General features: G+C 51.0%; 1 protein-coding gene across 7 annotated transcripts in view; it reads right to left on the bottom strand.

Moving 5' to 3' along the window:
* SUN1 (Sad1 and UNC84 domain containing 1) overlaps positions 1-19,317 on the bottom strand; it is a 54,589-nt gene extending 35,272 nt beyond the window's left edge. For 2 of the 7 annotated variants that reach the window (XM_042921193.1, XM_042921195.1), the window contains exons 1-4: positions 18,953-19,317; positions 18,562-18,728; positions 2,778-3,018; positions 2,417-2,508 (exon numbers count right to left, since the gene is read on the bottom strand). In XM_042921193.1, coding sequence (XP_042777127.1) covers positions 2,417-2,493 — 77 coding nt within the window. In that variant the 5' untranslated portion in view covers positions 2,494-2,508; positions 2,778-3,018; positions 18,562-18,728; positions 18,953-19,317. Of the gene's footprint in view, positions 1-2,416; positions 2,509-2,777; positions 3,019-17,475; positions 17,638-18,561; positions 18,729-18,952 lie in introns of those variants that run through there. The other 5 variants (XM_042921197.1, XM_042921198.1, XM_042921192.1 and 2 more) reach the window with 4 other exon arrangements.
* Between the last annotated feature and the right edge of the window lie 276 nt (positions 19,318-19,593).

The raw sequence follows: 19,593 nt of genomic DNA, 5'->3' as shown, positions 1-19,593 counted from the left end.
CCAAACAATCTAGCGGAGAGGGAGGGAAGGGGCCCGGCGCCAAACGGCAGAAGGTGGGAGGAGGCACAGGGGCTTATTACCACCACCACCCCTGACTTTCACCTAACAGTCTCCACAGCAGGAAAACATTTCAGTTAAACAAACGGACCGACCAGGATGGTGGCGGACCCTCCAGGTGGGTACTCAGGGGCTAAGGGGGAAGATCGGGGCGGGGCCAGACGGCCGTGGGCCGGGGTGCAGAGTCCCCAGCACTGAGGGGAAGGACCGGCCCAGGTAGCCGTGGGCGCATGCGTCAAAGTGGGGCTCAGGGCGGGGGAGGGAGGGACATGCAGTGAGGTCAGGTGGCTTCCGGTAGAGCCGGGTGGCACAGGCAGGTTTCAAAGACGGGGGAACACAGCGGTGAAGCAAGTGGAAAGACCAGAGACAAACAGGCAGGGGCAGGTCCCCTCCCGCCGCCCCGGGGGCTGCGGGGCCTCAGCCGTGGGCTCCATCCACCACGCCCGCCGGACACTCGCCTCGCGACCCGCCACCCGGCGCCCGGTCCTGCATTACACGCGGCTGCCCAGACCAGAACCCGCCACCCACAGACCGACCCGCCGTCCCCGCCCTCCGCTCCTTCATCTCCACCCCAGCCGCCCAAGCTGGGCCGGGCCCCTTGTACAGGCCACCAGAGAGTCACACCTCGGGGCCCGCCATGGTCTCTGGGCCGCCCCCACCCGCCCTACCCACCCCTGCAGGCTGCAGTCCCTCCAAGCACAAGCCTGGTCACGCGGCTCCCGGCTTAACGCCCTTGCCGGGTTCCCACTGCCCTCCAAGTCTAAGTTCCCAGCACGGTGCACCAAGCACACCGGCCGCCTCTGCCACTTCGGTCGGCCCACACTTCCGCGTCTACGCCCACATCTCACTGGAGGAGGGCCGCGTGCACCGAAATTAGCCGGGCGGCTTTCCCGGTGCAGAGACCCACACGTGTGCATTTTTAAAAAACTGTATTTAAAATAGGTTATAAAAGCTAAAAATAATTAACCGAGAGTAATTATTTTTACGCTCCACAATACAGAACAAGGAACAGTTTTGAGTTGGCCCACTCCCTTTGTTCTAACATATTTCAGAACTTTTGACAAAAACAGTCAATGATCCAGAATCGTGAATAAAACCGCAATCATTCAATGTGACGTTTGACTAACACTGTTAAAAAACACTGTTAAAAACGCTGCAAAAACATCTTTGCCAGGGGCGCTTCAGTGGCGCAGTCGTCTGAGCATCTAACTCTTGATTTCGTGGGATTGAGCCCCACGTTGGGCTCCATGCTGAGCATGGAGCCTGCTTATGATACTCTCTTGTGCATGCGCCCCCCCCCCCCCCCCCCCCCGCCTCTGCTCTGCTCAGGCACTCACTCTCAAATTAAGAAAAAAAAGCATCTTTGTTAAAATACCTTCTGATTTTCTTAAGTTTTAAATTATATTTTTCCCTTTTAGAAGACAAGTCATTGAAAAAAATTACATGAGCATTTTCCTCATGTGCCTTAAAGGTCTTTCCAGAACACAACAGGTGTTTTTTATTTTTAAAAAAATTTTTTAAGTGTTTATTTTTGAGAGAGAGACAGAGACAGAGACAGAGCGTGAGCAGGGGAGGGGCAGAGAGAGGGGGAGACTCAGAATCCCAAGCAGGCGCCCGGCTCCGAGCTGTCAGCACAGAGCCTGACGTGCGGCTCGAACCCGTGAACCACGAGATCACGACCTGAGCTGAAGGTGGACACTTAACCCACTGAGCCCCCCAGGCACCCCCACAACAGCTTTCCTAACTGCCAAACCCTAACCCACCCGGTAGTGTATTTTCCTTTGGCACAATCCCATATTTTATAATCCATCTTAATAATCACTCCTACCTGGTGAACTAGACACGCAAAGGGCTAGTCGGCAACTCTTAGACTTAGCCGTGAACTTCAGTATCATGTCAGAATAAAAACTGAAAACCTCGCATCTGAGAAAAGCCATGTTCTTCAAACCTCGGGCTTCATCAAAATTCTGTTTAGGATACCTCCTCTCAAAGGCAAATCATTTTCCAGGTTATTTCTACTAACTTTAAAATACCCGGCCATCAGTATAAATCACAAAACCCTACCCATAACCACAAAGATTTATTCTAGAGACCACAGCCACTTGGGTGGGGTCGGAAAGAGCAGTACATTTGCAATGACTCATCCCTGAGTCATCAGAAATGTTCGGTTTTCAAAACCACCTCACAATTTCCATGTCAGTTTAGCAGTTTTGCAAAGCCATAGTATGATATAAACTCCGTAGAAATTTTCACTTTCAGAAGACAGCGTGTGGCTGCAAGCAGCAGGAAGCGCTCACAAATCCACGGCATTCAGGGGCAGGAGGCGACCGGGAGGGCGACGGAACGCAGGCACGCTCACCTGAGTGCGTACGTGTAGCCAGTGTTCTCGGGCGCACACTGAGGAGGGGTGTACATGTGGAGCCGAGAAAAGTCCATGGTCACGGTCTCATACTGCAGAAGGTGGGGGAGAAAGCAATGCAGGGTGTTAGGAGGGTAGAAACACAGAGAAGCGCTGTCTGTCACAGCCAACCCACGGCACATAGTCGGTGACCAAAACGTCACCACCAAGATTTTAGTAAAACAAAGCTAGTCGTTCTTTGTTTTTTATTTTTTAGACAAAGGAGACAAAGTCTTCTCATCGCTACAAACCCTTATGTTAGGCGTAGTTTCCTACAGCAACATACCCTGGGAGTAAAAGGGGAAACCCGAGATCAACTCACTTATAGTTATGAAAATTGGGGCACCTTCAGAAGAATACAGAAAGTGACTCAGACCCTTTTCAAAATGTATTTTTAAATTCTCAAAGGTGTCAAGATGTTCTCTTTCTTATGTAGTAAGTTTTCGTTGTTATTGACCAAAATAGATGGGATTCTTGGGGCACCTGGCTGGCTCAGGTGGAAGAGCACGTGACTCTTGATCTCAGGGTTGTGAGCTTGAGTCCCACGCTGGGCGTAGAGATTCCTGAAAAAGGAAAACAAAACAAGACAAAACAAACTACCTAAAAAAAAAATAGAAGGGATCCTCAGTCCCCGGTCAGGCACTTATCACAGATGCTCATGCCTTTCCAAGCACCTCAGAACCAGAAAACTGCAGGCTGATCGACACACGAGCTCAAGGCACTGCTTACACTTTTATTTTTCCCCAAAAGAACTTTTTTTTTTTTTTAATTAAATAGTTTTAGGGCGCCTGACTGGCCCAGTCGGTAGAGCATGCGACTCTTGATCTTGGGGCCGTAAGTTTGAGCCCCACACTGGGTGTAGAGATTACTTAAAAGTAAAATCTTAAGGGGCACCTGGGTGGCTCAGTCCGTTGAGCGACTGACTTAAGCTCAGATCATGATCTCGAGGTTCATCGCATTCGAGCCCCACATCAGGCCCTCTGCTGTCAGCGCAGAGCCCGCTTTCAAACAAATAATAAATAATAAAAAATAAAATCTTAAAAACACGTTTTTGAGCACCCTGTTTTTCAGATTGTCATCGAAATTTCCCTGGAATGACTCAAACTTTCCTCTGGCTAAAAATATTCTCTCTCACACACACACTCACCACACACCCACACACCCTCCAAATTAAAAACAAAACAAAACAAAAAACACACCTCATAGTAGTGAATGTGAATCATAACCCATTGTAGAAAAATCTAAGGAAGATAAAACTAAAAATACAGACCAGCCTGGACAAAAAATACTTATGTGTAAATGACGGTCTCCTATAAACCAAAGCAAAAGTACTTCAATTCACACCATTTTCTAACAATCCAAATATTCTTTAAAGGATTAAGAACCACAGAAATAAAAAGCATTGTTTATGTTATAAAAATTGTACCGTGCCTACTAATGTCAACAAACACACAAAACTCCTGCATGTAAAAAACTTTTCAACACTCTTCAGAGCTTCTCAGGGACTCGGTCTACTGGCCCACGGAACAAACACGCACTTAACCCTCGGGCTACAGACAAATGACCTCTGGCCACTTACAGCGGGCGGTCCACGACGCGTTCCCCCGCCCGACCTCCTAGAGTCGCCTCCGGCCCACGTGGGAGTCCAGGCCAGAGTCCGGGCCAGAGTCCGGGCTCGGGCGCGGCAGGAGGGCACAGCCAGGCGGCCTTGTCCCCGCAGCCCTCCGAGTGTGGCTCACCTGCCGGTGCGGATCCCAAGCCACGCCCCGCAGCGTAACCTCGGCTTCTGACTACCCCAACTCGAACCAGGAACTTACTAAGCAACCATGAAACGCTTATATAAATACCCCATAGTTGTTCTCACTCTCCAGGGTGGAAACGGACTAACTTTTTTATTCCCTCTTACTCAATGATTAACAAAACCCAAACTTTCCAACTTCATTCCCAGTGACCTTTCACCCTAACATTCTCCAATACCTGCTCTACCGACATTATTAAACCTCAGTGTCAAGTTACCATCATCACTAATTTCCACCAACTGTGCTACGGTTGGTATTTGATACATCCTCAGTGGACGGTGTCTTGGGTTGGCTTACATTTCCCTGAAGTTTACAGAAATCAGTGTGACAAACACGAACGGCAGAACCCACCCCCCACCCCCCCCCCCACCCCCGCCCCAGGCAAGTACTTGAACAGTCACCTCAGAGATCAGGACGCACAGACAGGAGAGCATCCAGCTGAGAACAGGGGCGGAGGCCTGCAGATCTGGGCTCGGTCCCAGCTCGAGCTCAGCCCCACTGGCTGACTGCGGCGGCTGACACGTGGGAGGCTCCAAGCGTGGAGCAGGGGCGGCTCTCCTCCTGACAAGGCCACTGAGGGCCGAAGGGGCTCCAGCCTGTGACTCAGCACAGAGGGGGCAGTTCCGGGCCCTGGCGAGGGCATATGCAAGAACTCACAGCCTTACTTGAGAAGTTACATTTACATGTTCTCACGTTTTTATCCCACTACAAGAACTACACTAATTTCTAATGCGCAACAAACGGTGTTTCCAGAAGCTAACAGGGGTGGACGACCAGCTACCACCATTTTGAACCACTCGACGAGCCCGACGACAAAGCTGAGAGCCATCCCACCTGTAGCCAGGTTTAACGTAGGCCTTATGACACAACTTGCAAATAAATTTAACTTCTTGTCGCTGAAATAATTTCAAGCCCAGCACCATGCACAGCTACTGCCTGTGGCAGGAATCCTAGGAATGACAGGATTCCAGCAGAGGGTGTCAAAAATCCGACAGGTGAGAAGAGGGACAGGGAACCTGGGGAGCAGCAGACCCGCTGGCTGACTCTGGGTGAAACGTCTGATGAGAGCAGATACAAACGTAACAAAATGCCCGAACACGACACCCTCAAGAGGGTGCCAGTGTGGACAGACGCCAGGCTCTAGGAACAGCCGGCAGCCTGGCTCTGGAGGAAAGACAGGAGGGGACGGTGGAGGACACACCAGGATGCTCACGGCTCCCCGGCTACGACGGCACCAGGGTGAGGGTGTGGTCGCTCACCACGAAGTGGGCCCTTTTCCCACCCACTCCTATAATCACGTGAATTTCACATCATGCTTTTCAGTGAGATGCACCTAAGTCTAAAACTCTACACAGTGTCTGGCCCCGGCTTAATCAGACCCGTGGCCCAGGGAGGTGCTTTTGCCACTGCTTACTCCACAGCCCAGAAAACCACTTCTCCCTGGAGAAGCACACGAGGGTCAAACTCCTGCACAGCAGAACGTGCGAGGAGGCAGCACTGGTCAGTCTCCAGAGGGAGGGGTGATTCCGGCCCTCTCCCAAGCTCACTGCAGAACAGAATTACTGGAGGTGATGGTTAATGTTACTAGATTTATCTGGCTCCTTCCCTCCATCGACCCCGCTCTTTCCTTCTTTCCCTCCCTCTCAAACAGATCGTACGATGGCTCCAGAACACTGAAAGTATTCCTCAGTTCCCTTCATGAAATGTGAGCATTAAAAATAATTACAGGATGAAAATGAAATCAAGTGGAAAGGATTTTAATTTTTTTTATTTTTGAGAGAGAGAGAGCGCGCGAGTGCACAAATGGGGTTGGGTCAGAGAGAGAGGGAGACACAGAATCCGAAGCAGGCTCCAGGCTCTGAGCTGTCAGCACAGAGCCCAACGCGGCACTCGACGCCACGAACTGTGAGATCATGACCTGAGCCGAAGTCGGTCGCCCAACCGACTGAGACACCCAGGCGCCCCTAAAGCAGAAAGGATTAAATGAAATAACGCATGTAAGGCAGTGACCGTGACAAACACTCAGATACTAGCTTTAGTATTTTGTAGAATAAAGTTAGATAGCCTGTATTTTAAACCTTTTAAAAACCAGATTGTTTTTCTTCAGTTAGCAACTCTAGAGGTGGAAGATGCACTCAACCCCCAGCCTAAATAAAACACAAAGTCGACCAGGCAGCTCGGACAGCTCCAGCCCGGAGTCGACAGGTTGCGAGGCCAGCCCTCTCCCAGAAGCGGATAGGAACGCGTGACAGCAAAGCAGCAATTCCGATACTAGACCCACTGATAACTAAACCTAAGTGCTAAGCATTTTCCAAATGCTGTTCCCAGCTTCCATTTCCATCACTAAGTCAAGTCCACACGTAACCTTAAAGCCTGCCCCCACCAGGCTCAGCCTGAGACCCAAGGGAAATCACACGAACAGTAAGTGAAAAAGCAGACTGGAAACGTCTTCAATGACATCAGAAAACCCTGGAAAGAATTTGAGGTCGACATTTTGCAAACAGATGTGCTACAAAGAGGGACACGGTTCAGGCTCCACAGCCCTCATTTCCCCAGTCCCTTCCAGGCTGCTCCCTTCTCAAAGTGTCCTGTGCTGACTGCTAGGGCCTTATCGGCCCCATCTGCAGGCCCAGAGCCTCAGGGCAGGACTCCCCCAGGCTGTCCCGCCTGGCAGATTTGCAAGAGGGGGCTTGGGTAAGAGCCCCACAGTGGAGGAGGGGCCTCCTCTGCCCTACTAAGAGAAGCCTCTTCAGAAGGGGCAGCTTTCTAAGCTCAGGAGACAGAGGGCCAAGAGCGTCCTGTGCAAGCGGGAAGGAGTACGCCCCTATATCACCCCAAGTGTCTCCCTTGCTCTTGGTTGCAGAGTGGCTAAGACAGCATGCAAGTCAGCACACACAGGCAAAGGACAGGTCCTCTGTTTAGGCTGAACTTTGGCTACAAACCTAAGGAACTAAGTATCTTTATAAACATGCAGTTCTTAGCAGGCTTCTAAAATCAGATTAAAAAAATTTTTTTTTACCATTAAGGGCCACATGGGTGACTCAGTCGGTTAAGTATCCGACTCCTGATCTCAGCTGAGGTCTTTTTTTTTTTTTTTAATTTTTTTTTTCAACGTTTTTTATTTATTTTTTTTGGGACAGAGAGAGACAGAGCATGAACGGGGGAGGGGCAGAGAGAGAGGGAGACACAGAATCGGAAACAGGCTCCAGGCTCCGAGCCATCAGCCCAGAGCCTGACGCGGGGCTCGAACTCACGGACCGCGAGATCGTGACCTGGCTGAAGTCGGACGCTTAACCGACTGCGCCACCCAGGCGCCCCGTCAGCTGAGGTCTTGATCTCAGGGTTGTGGCCTCGAGCCCCACACTGGGCTCTGCGCTGGGCAAGAAGCCAATCAATCAATCAATCAATCAATAAAATACTCTTAAGTTACACTATGCTTCTCCTTTAATGCCTCTTGAGTACATATGGTTATATTGATATATGATAGAGATGAAAACATAAAGCTTAGTTTTTGTTCTTCAATGCTTTAACCAAGAATGAACTTGACGCACCTGGGTGGCTCAGTCTGTCGAGCATCCCATTCCTGATTTTGGCTCAGGTCACCATCCCAGGGTTGCGGAAGCGGGAGCATGGAGCCTGCTTGGGAGTCTCTCTCTTTCCCTCTGCCCGATACCCAGCTCACGCACACTTTCACTCTCTTTTTCTCTAAAATATATTTATATATATATTTAAATACATATATTTGTTAAAAAGAATGAATTTTAGTTCTATGAACACATATAATTTGAATTTTTACTATTTAGAATGTCCGTACTAATCTAGTAACCGTCCAGAAAACATGCCTGAAAAATCATGAAAATTAAAGTCACACAAGGTTGAAAACAGAGCTTCAAGCGAAAGGCAAAGCCAGAGACAGAAAAAACTAGTATCTCTGAAATATCAGCACACAATAATTTGTTAGGAAACGCTATCCGTTCTAAAGAAAAGCTGGAGACAAGAACCTCCTCTCACCCTACAGACCACAACTGCACCACCCAGTCGGTAACGGTGTATAAAGCACTGTCTACAGAGATGGACAGGTCAAGTGGACTGAGACTCAACGAGCCCAAGCGGAACAGACCAGTGCAGCTTTCCGATCGGAAATCCCCAGAAACAACGTGCCGTGGGTCCACCTCATCACCCCTGTGCAAAGCGGCCCTCTCCCCAAGGCAAAGGTCAGAACTGGCGGCTCTTGTCCATGACCTGTCCACAGGGACAGCGGCAATCAAAGGGGACAGTGACAGACTCTCCTCCCAGCTCTGGGCGCAGCTCCAGACGCCGCCATCTGCCACAAGAGCCGTCCCAGAGGGACGGTCTGTGCTGACGGCACGGGGCTCCTGCCGCACAAGGCAGGCCCACAGTGGCCCCAGGACGTGCATGCACGCCTAACAAACGTTCTAACGCCACCCTCACCCGCCCTTAATCACCCAGGGCTCTGTTTTCAAAGGGCAGCTGCACTGCAACTGGGTGTTCCATTTGTCAAGTCCTCTGCAGATATGAATTGCTTTTCAAACTAAAATGAGTCTTTAAAAATTAGAACTAAATCTTAATGTAACTGTTCTGCTCAGATCTTAATCCTGTTAAAATTAGATAATGTAGAGACTAATAAAAACACCAGTTATTTCTGCCTACAGATTAAAAAAAAAAAAGCATAATGCAGTCTAAGTAAAAGTATAAAAAAATCATAATTTGGGTTAGAAATTGGCATTCATCTGTTTTTATCTTAAGAAATAGAACAATGTTAGTTTATGAAATACTCTAATTCATACTAACTCAGAATCCTAAAAATGAACTGGGTATTTAAAACAGTGAATCAGGGGTGCCTGGGTGGCTCAGTAGGTTAAGCAACTGACTTTGGTTCAGGTCACGATCTCACGGCTTGTGAGTTTGAGCCCCTTATAGGGCTCTGTGCTGACAGTTCAGAGCCTTCAGCCTTCTTCTGATTCTGTGTCTCCCTCTCTCTCTGCCCCTCCTTTACTAGTGCTCTCTCTCAAATACAAACATTTAAAAACTAAAAAAAGGTTAAAAATAAAATAGCGAATCAGATACAAACGACTAACACAAAAATACTTGAAAGGCCCTCACAGAATGCTAAATGTTATGTGTATGTACATACTGTCTACACACACACACACACACACACACACACACACACACGTATTTCAATGTTTTTTAAACTTGTAGAAGACACCACTAAACTTAATGGTAAAATTATAGAGAATGGGACTTCCACGTTTCATTTACACTCTTCTGCTCTGCTCAACAATTTTTTTAAAGAGTAGGTATTGGTCTTGTAATTTCAACAACTAACCCAGTAAGTATAATTTAAAAAAAAAAAAAAAAAAAAAAGGCTTTTCTGGTCTTCATTTGTGAAGCAGGCTCTGAAATTCAGCCGAGAGACCCCAGAGCGAAGGGGAATGACGGTGCACTCACACCTGCGTGGTGCCATCAGATGGGAGTGTCAACAGGGCCTGAGCTCAGAGTGTCACCCGAGGCGTGGACTAGTGACGGCCCCGAGCCTGCTCGCGTTGCCTGGCACGGGGTAGAAGGACTCCATAAAAGTCCTCAGCAGCAACAAGTCTGCACTGAGAGAGTTTTCAGCCAAGGCAAGTTTCTCTTGGCGAGGAATGTAAGACACAGGAAGAGACCAGGCTGATGGGTTTGTTTTCGTCAACACAGCTCTGGGCTTGTAGAGAAGGTGATTGCTTCTCTGCACCCCTCACATCTCCCGAAGATAAGGGCTCTTGATGATAAGGGCTCTTTTTAAACAAGCCCACTTCCTCTCACACAGACAGTCCTTCATCTGAGACCCCAGGGCACCGACTACATAGCTTCACTGTGTTGCTTCACACCCGGAAGTCACCACACCCCCTTACAACCAACACAGTTAGCAGGCCTGCCCGAGGCGTCACTTCCACAGCAGCAACTGGGCGTCATTTCCCAGGCTCCACCACGCCCGATGGCGCCGCCACTGGGAGCTCGGACCGCGTGCGGCCACTGTGACACGGGAGGAAGACCCAACTGGGAGGTCTGCCTTTTTCTTACTGTTTTATAGGATGTCAACCATACGCGTCACACAGGCCTGGGACATCCCCATTTGCCAACGAACTGGCCTACGGTGACCTGGGCTGTGCTGTCCAGTCCTTCCCCGACTCTCATGTCCATCGGGCTCAGAAAGGCCTCCCCCAACCCAAGAACACACGAAGAGTCTGTTACGGATTCTATTACTCTGACTTGATTTACCTAACCCGTAATTCCTTTGTATCTAAGTCGGGCAAGCATCCAACTTTACTTTGTGTTCAGCATTTCCATCAGGATGGTCTGCAATAAGTAAATCCAGGCTGTCCAGATCACCCACCGGCCTGCTTCTCTCCTTCCAGTGGCCCACCCCCTCTTCAGTCCTGCTCCCCCTGCTTGCCATCTCCTGCTGGCTTCCGGCAAGCACTGCTGACTAGTTCCGCCCTCTAGACCCGCCCCCTCAAGCCAGAATACTGCCAGAATGGTCTGTCTACAAAAAGATCAACCACCTCACTGCCTTCACATGCCACCATGGCTCCCCAGCACCCAGACATAAGACGTAAGAGACTGAATGCACAGAACCCTCCACCCAGACGCCCCACTTCCCCTCTCCATCTGCCAGCAATCCACAGGGCAGCCTCACTGAAAGCCTGGACTCAAGACAACCCTCCTCTCCTTATCCCACACTGTTCCTACACTCTTCCCTCGTCCGGGATGTCCTCCTGATTCCCCGTCCTCATTCCCTTGGGCTCTTTCTACCCCAAATGCTCCTGGCTACCTTCTACTCATCCTTGGAGCTCAGAGCTGAGACACCGCCTCCAGAAAGCTCTCCTGGAGCTCCCAACCCCCATGTCCAAGTTAGATGCTAGCTTTAGTGCTCCCCAGCAGCCCTCACTTGACAGAAACTGTAATAGCTACCTATTAATGGGTCTTTCCCTCCACCTCAACCCTGAACTCTCTGAGCCAATGAACCCTTCGTAGGTGTCTGCACCGTGGGGCACTCACTGCTGCGTGCCTTTAGACTGAAAATCCTCGAGTCCCTCAGTGGTCTCCACTGCTCATCAGTGTGCTTGGCAAAACCACGGTCGAGAGCTACACACGTGCATGGACAGGGAGGGTCATGTATACCTGGGGACCTCATTCTTCCCAAAGCATTCAAAACACTCTTCCTGTTTCCTCATCTGATCAAAACAGCTGTATCAGCTTTGTTTTATTTCCAACTATAATTGGCAACGGCAATTACAGGATTTTAGTTGTGCCATGAACGTAAACACTTAATGCACACAGTTCTCAATGACCCTTTTTATGCTCTGTCCTCCCATCTGCGAAGTACCAGGCTAAAAATGAGGGTCTTCTGGTAGTGAAAAGGTTTGCAGCATAAGCAACAAGTGAAGAAACCATCCAACGGGTCTGTTTTCCATACTCTAGATATAGCTCACATCTTCTAATAACATTAATTGAAGATCAAACAAAACAAAGACAAGGACTAAAAAAGCACCCAGGCAAAGCACCGCTTTGTTTTGAAGCTACTCAAGTGCCCAGAGAGGCTCCTCCCCCCTGCTGGGAATCGCTGATCTATATGAGTGTTCTCCCCACTCCTTACATCTGGGACCCGCGCTTTCATCCTGCACAAACATCAGAAAGCATCTGTCACATAGTTACCTCTTCAACGAAAATTTGCAACCAGTGAGCAATCACTGAGTGCCCGTGTGACTCAACCAAAGACGACGCGCCCAAATAACAAGCATGGTTAATTACAGATGCGATTCAAACCGCAAGACCGCCTAATAATCACACAAGTTACTTAATGAAGTAGAACCGACTACAACATACGATTATGACAAACAGCGCATCATAAGCAGCAGAAGTTCCCCTCTGCCAACCCTGTTCATGTGGGTCCAGTGGAAGTGAACCGGTTTCACACGCGCATCAGCAGGTCCATACTCCTCCTCCACACGAAATCCAGAGGGGCGAGCAGCCCTAACAGCAATGAGTTCCGAGGGGAGGAAGACAGAGAATGGGCACAGCCATTCCACTGAGAGGTGCAGCAGCACCTCAGGTCCCATGTCACTCCTGCTGGGACACCATCAGTGTCTTGTTCCCGCCCGCCCTGTGAACCCAGATGTGGGCGCTCCCTCCTGTGGTGTCCTCAAGACCGCCGCACCTGAACCAGCAGTGGGCCTCATGGTCACTGCAATTCCCTGGGCTCTTGCCTCACCCTGAAGTATTTAGGTGAGGACAGGAGCTGCAAAGCTGAAAGATGCACCTTTCATCCCCTGTCACTTCTCTCAAAAATGTCGTCTGGCATTTATACTGTTAGCAAATTCAAACTGGCTCTATTTTCAGAATCTGGAGACCATCTGACCATCATAAATTCAGACCAGAAAACAATGGTTATGAGCAGACACTCCATCAAATGCCAGCTTTCTCTGAAAATAGGTCACCCAAGAATTTCCAGTTTAAAATGGTGCACTGGGGGGGGGGGGGGGGGGCACCTGGGTGGCTGGGTTGCTTGAATGTCTGACTCTTGATTTCGGCTCAGGTCATGATCCCAGGGTTGTGGGCTTGAGCCCCACGTTGGGAGTGGGGAGTCTGCTTGGGATTCTCTCTCCCTCTCTTTTTCTCTCTCTCCTTCTGCCCCTCTCCCCAGCTTGCACACACGCACTTTGTCCCCAAAATATAAAATAAAAAAATGTTTTAGATGATGCACTGAACAAAGATGGCACACCCCTCCTAAAAAGGCATTTTCCTAAAGGGATACATCCACAGAGCAAAACAAAGGAGGAGAACACAATAAGTAGCAAGAACCTGGAAACTAGAAAGCAAAGGGATAAATGAAAACACACCTATGCCATAAAAAGCTGAATCATAAGCTTACAATGAGGAACATGGAGAAATAACGCGACTGTCATCATGGAACCCCCAAATGGTTAAGACAGTGACACCTGCGTACATCTACAAGTGAGTGTGTAGAAAAGAACCAAAAATACAGGAAGAATCAAACGCTGAAAGTCTGTTTAAGAAGCAGTCAGACAAAACCACGTGATCATGCAGGAAAAGCACTTATTAAAATGCAACACTCTTTCATGATAAAAATGTTCAACAAACTAGGAACGGAAGGGAATTTCCCCAACCTGATAAAATGCATTTACTTAAACCCACCGCTAACGTTATACTCTATGGTCAAAGACTGAAAGTTCTCCCCTAAGATCAACAAGACAAGGATGCCCGCTTCCACCACTGCTATTCAACATTGTACTGGAGCTCCAGCCAGAGCAGTCGGGCAAGAACAAGAAACAAAAGGCATCAAATTGAAAAGGAAGAAGCAAAGCTATCTCCATTCACAGATGACATGGTCTCATGTATGGAAACTCCTGAAACACTTACAAAAAACTATAAAAACTAACAAATTCAGCAAGGTTGCAGGATACACAATCAACACACAAAAACCAGTTGCATTTCTACAAACTAACAATGAGCGATCTGGAAATGAAATTAAGAAAAATATTCCTCTCACAACAGCATCAAAAAGAACAACACATTTAGAAATAAATTTGACCAAAAAAGTACAAGACTGGTACGCTGTAAATTACAAAACGCTGCTGAATGGAAGAAAAATACATGGAAAGACATTCCTTGTTCGTAGACTGAAGAGTTAGTATTTTGAAACACAGAAACACACTCCTAAGAGATCTACAGATTCAATGCAATCTCTATCAAAGCCCCAACGGTCTTGTTTTGCAAATACAGTAAAATTAATCTTTAACTTCATATGGAACTGCAATGGACCCCCAAACAGCCAAAAACAATCTTGAAAATGAATAACAAAGTTGAAGGACTCCCACTTCCCGATTTCAAAATGCACTACAAAACAGTGTTGTTCCTTGCATAAGGATAGATATGTAGACTAACAGCACAGAATTGAGAGTCCAGAAAATACATCCATACATTTATGGTCAACTGATTTTCTACAAGGACACCAAATCAAAGAACAAAGTTTTCAACGGTGATGCTAAGACAAATGGACATCCACATGCAAAAGAATGAAGCTGGACCCCCACCTCACAGCACATACAAAAATTTACTCAAAACCGATGGAAGGCATAGATGCCTTAAACTTTAAGACTCTTAAGTGAAAAATAGGGGTAAATCTTCACGATCGTGGATTTGAAATGGTTTCTTAGATATGACACCAAACACATAAGCAACAACAACAAAAAAAACAATGAAAACAATGGATGAACTGGACTTCGTCCAGAAAAGATAAAGAATCGGCAAAGAAACTGGACACACATTTCTCCAAAGAAGATACACAAATGGCCAACCAGCACGTGAAAAGATGCTCATCAGTCATTAGGTAAATGCAAATCAAAATGAGACCCCACTTCACATCCAGTAGGAAGACCATTACAAACAGAACAAAGCAAAAACAGAAGATTACAAGTCAGGAGAGGATATGGACAGACCGGAACCCTTACACAGAGTTGGTGGGAATGTAAAACGGTGCAGCAACTGTGGAAAACGGTTTGGTGGTTCCTCTACACGTTAGATAGAACCACCATGTGACCCAACAACTCCACTCCTAGATACATACCCAGAAAACTGAAAACAAGTACTCAAACAAAAACTCGAATACAAATGTTCTCTGGAGCATCATTCATAATAAGAAATGAAAACAACTCAAATGTCCACTCACTGACGAATGGATGGGAAACGCGGTAGGTTCGTGCTGTGGAATATTATGCAGGCATAAAAAGGCACGAAGTACTGACACATTACACAACACGGATAGACCTTGAAAAATTTATGCTAACGGCAAGAAAGCAGACACAAAAGATCACATATCGAATGAACCCGTGTATATAAAAAATCCAGAATACACAAATCCGTAGGCAGAAAACAGATTAGCAGACGCCAGATCTCGGAAGCAGTGGGCAGCGGGGATGTGCCTGCTGCCGGGTTGGGGGCTCCCCCGGAGGGTGCAGAACAAGCAGTTGTGAAACTAGACAGTGGTGACGACTGTGCACCGCGCTCAATGCCACTGAGCTGTACAGATTCAAGTGGCAAATTCTGTGTTAAGTGTCCTACCACAATAAAAAAAAAAAAAGTAGCAGTTAGCTACTAGGCATCAAGTCCCTTCCTACCTTCCTGTAAAAAAAAAAAATGGAGGATAAAACCAAGAGTTCTCTACACCAGAGGGTAAGCGGAAAACTCAAGTTCCAGGATGGCTTCCTGAAGAGGGAGAGGACTGAGCACTTCCTTACCAATTTTTGGAGGCCACAGCCACACTTTTCCGGCCAACTTTGAAAACAAGGCGAGAGGCTGGAAAGCCCTTCTTTGAGAATATAAAAAGCCCATCAAAAGGACCTAAAGATGAGGAAAGTCAACTGCTATCAGCCAACAGCCCTAAGACCAAAGCAGGTGCACAGAACCTCCAAAGGACCGTGCGGGACCCCACTCTCTTCGAGATCACCCAACATTTCGGCCAAGATATGCCAAAGCGAGCAAACGCTGAGGTTACAGAGGGAGACAATGAGGTGCTACCACATTTACAAAGTAAGTGGCACTAAGTTTTAGAGGAAAAGAGCTCTGGGAAATTGAAAATATGTTGGCCAAGGGGCGCCTGGGTGGCTCAGTCGGTTGGGCGTCTGACTTCGGCCCAGGTCATGATCTTGCGGTTCGTGGGTTCCAGCCCCGCGACCGGCTCTGTGCTGACAACTCTGCCTGGATCCTGCTTCGGATTCTGTGTCTCCCTCTCTCCACCCCCCCGCCCCTTGCACTCTTTCTTCCTCCCTCAAAAATAAATAAAACATTGAAAAAAATGTTAAATATGGTGGCCAAAATAAAACGCCAAATAAAAGAGTTAGAGGAAGATTGAGGAAATCGCCTACAAAGTGAAACAGAAAGACAAAAATGGAAAAAATGGGAAAGATAAAGATTTTATTTTTCAGTAGGAATAAGGTCCAAAAGGTCCAATGCCAAAGTAATAGTATTTCTAAAACGCACAGAAAAAAGAAAACTGAAACAAGGTAAAGAGGAGAAACTTGTCAGAGGAACTAATCTGGGAAAATACCCCAGAACTAACTAACCATCATGAGTTTCCCGACTTGGAATAACTGTATAAACCGAAATGGATGAAAACAAACCCAAACCCAAGGTTCTGGGCCGAGGCGTCCGGGGGCACAAACGGCTTGTAAACCCAGGCCCCAGGGCAGCTCCCACCTGGGCAGCAGCCCGGGAAGCTCAGAAAACGCCCACGAGCCGAGACTTTCCGACGTGGGGTTAGGGGCACGGGCACGCAGCCGAGCGAGGGGGGCGCTGGGGAGCCCTGCCCACCGACAGCGGCAGCTCGGCAGCAACCGGGCTACCCGGCGGTTGTTCCCTGCGGCCGGGGACCGGGGACCGGGCCTGGGGCTCGCGACTGCGACGTGGGGTGACGGCCCCGCCCGGCAGCACAGGTGCGTTCTGTCTGCGGGCCGCAGAGCAGGAAAACGGGGGCGTCCCGAGCCGGACACGCAGGGCGGCCCCCCGACCCAACCCAGGACTCCTGGGAGGCCGAGCACCCCGAGGCCGGGAACCGGACGCGTGACAGGGGGGACAGAGGTAAGGGGCGCCCGAATGAGGCGGGTGCGGGGGGAGGCGGGGTACGGGGGCGCCCGGGGGTGTGTGTAGGGGGGAGGGCTGGGGTCGGGGCAACGCGGGTGAGGAGGGTCGGGGGCGCACGGGTATGGGGGGTCGAGGGTGCCAGATCGCCCAGGTGTGTGGGCGGGAGCGGGGATCGACGATGCGTGGGGGGGGAGGGGGTCGCCCGGGTGTACCCGGGGCGGGGGGCGGGAGCACCCAGGGTGGGCGGGGGGCGGCGGCGACAGAGGCTTGCGCACGCGTCCCCAGCGTCCCGCCCGGACCCCGGCACGCCACTGACGTCGGGCGGAGGGGACGCCCCGGGCCAGGCCTGCTCCGAACCCGGGCCAGGTGCGGGGACGCTCGGGGCTGAGGAGGGGGGGCGGCGGCCGTTGGCCGCCCAGGCGGGGCCCGAGGCTCGGCCCGCGCCGGTCGCCGCCCGCCCGCCGCTCCCGCCCGCGTTGAGGGACGCCTTGGCCCCAGTCCTGTGCCCGCAGCCGGCCTCGCCGGGCCCCGGCCCTCCACCCCCACCCGGGAGCTCACCTGCCTCGCGCCACAGCCACCTCCGCCGGGCGCCTCTGCTGCCGCCCCGGGCCTGGTCCGCGCCGCCCAGACTCGATCCCGAGAGGAGACCTTGCGGACGCCAGCCAATCGCGCGCCGCGCCCGGAGGCGGGGCGGGAGCGACACGGACTTCCACCAATCTCGAGCGCGCCGCCTGAAGCTCCTCGGTCAATGAGGAGGCGGCCTATCCAGGGGCCTGGCCTATCGGAAGCTGAGGCCGGGTCCCCGAGGCGGAGAAGTGGGCGGGGCTTCGAAGCGCCGCGCCGTACGGCGGGAGGGGCCTTACGTCGCGGGGGGCCGTAGAGCGGAGGCGGGAGCGCGGCCGCGGGGAAGGGGGGCCGCTACGGTCGCCCGACTCCCTAGTCCTGTCCCGGGCCCGCGGAGCTGGGGGCCGCGATGGCGCCCCGCCCCGTGCCTCCCGGTCCACTTCTGCCCGCTGTCCGGGCGGCGCCGGAAGCGACCCTCCGCCCCCCTCTACGGAAGGGGAGACAGACTGGCGGGCGGGAAGGCCGGAGCGAGTACTCGCCTCTCCGCTCCGAGCCGCGCGCTAAGGCCGCGTCTGTAGGGCCGCGGATGGGCGCTCACCCCGGAGCTCACTCCCTGAAGGGGAGTTCGGGGGTCCGCGCCCGCGCGTGCGCAGGAGCGGCCAGCCCAGGTGGCCGCACAGGTCGCCTTAGAGGTGCACAGGTAGCCGTTTTGGTTTCGAGGTCGGGGCAGGAGGGCAAAAATATACTTGGCCAAAACAATAGAAACAGAGGCACTTACTAGAGTCACGTGCAAAGGGGAAACCGAGCAGGATGGGATGCGGTCGAAGGGAGAAGCGGTCGAAGCAGAGATGACAGCGGCCTCTTCTCCGCGAAGCCCACCGCCCGCGCGCACACACAGTGATGGGAGGAAACCCACAGCCCCCCTCCCCTGTATCTTGTCTCTGCCACCTGGGGAGTATCAGTGATGGGGAAAGAGGCAGAAATCAGGGAGGAACCCAGTGGTGCCGACTCAGGTGAGCACCTGAGCTGGGGAACAGCTTCCACACCTGGAGCCCTTCCTGCGACCCTCACCACACTTACGGGCTTCCATCTAGCCTGTGTTGCTGCGTCTGGACTGAACTGGCTGCGACCGGAATGTACCAGTGAGGCGGTTTGAAAGAATCCATCCGTTACCATAGCTGTGCGAGGCGGGTCAGCACCATGACGAATACCCTGGAGGACGCTAGTCCAGCCTCTCGAGACAAGGCCTGAGAAGGGAGAGATTTCTCTATGAGCACCGTCGGGGCGATGGGGGCCCTTGCATTGCTTGCCTTGTTTGCCCCCCTTCCCTCTCGCTGTTGGCCGCCTACTCCACTAGACCTTCCCCCCCCCCCCCCCCCCCCCCCCCCGCCCGGCCGGCTGGTGATCCCTTTACCCCAAACCCAGCACACTCTCTCCTGGACAGTTCCTCGGTCCTCTGTGTCCTCCTTACTGGGATTGCACTGACTGAACGCATGTCTGCTGGGTGCCAGGTACTGTAGCAGGTGCGGAGGTGCAAATTCTCTGTCCCCGTGTTCCAGGGGGCAGAGCTATGCGGGAACAGCACCGTGTGTTTCTGTGGTCTGGGAATGTGGTGAGCACCTTGGAAGAAAACAAAGCAGACTCAGGGCTAGGATGTGGGGGGCCTGCAAATTTAAATGTGGCGGTGACACTTGAGACCCAAAGGGAGGGAACGAGCAGAGAGCTTGGGAGAGAACATTCTGGGCAGAGAAGAGTGCAGGTGCCAGCGCCCTGAGGTGGGAGTTAAAGACAGAGACGCCTTCGCTCACTGTTCAAGGAAGCAGAGTACGTGTGGACACTGGCTTCCAGGTGGAAAGAATTCTTCAAGTGACAGTCAGTGTGAGATCACAATGAGAGAACTTGACTGGAACGTGACGTCGTAGCCTTAAATCATGGGAGGAAGACACAAGTCCAGGAACAAAGCTAGTTCTTGAAAAAGAGACAGCGCCTTACGGTGTCACGTAAATGCAGAGGCCAGGACTTGAAACGCACTTAGGAAGCGACGAGCGGTTCGCCGCCACACGCATGGGCCGTAGGACTCCGTGGCTCACGCACACACGGCACAGAAAACCG

The sequence above is a fragment of the Panthera leo genome, chromosome E3 (genome assembly GCF_018350215.1).
Source record: "Panthera leo isolate Ple1 chromosome E3, P.leo_Ple1_pat1.1, whole genome shotgun sequence".
In the NCBI taxonomy this organism is placed as follows: Eukaryota; Metazoa; Chordata; class Mammalia; order Carnivora; family Felidae; genus Panthera; species Panthera leo.
This window is presented reverse-complemented; position numbering and strand designations above follow the sequence as displayed.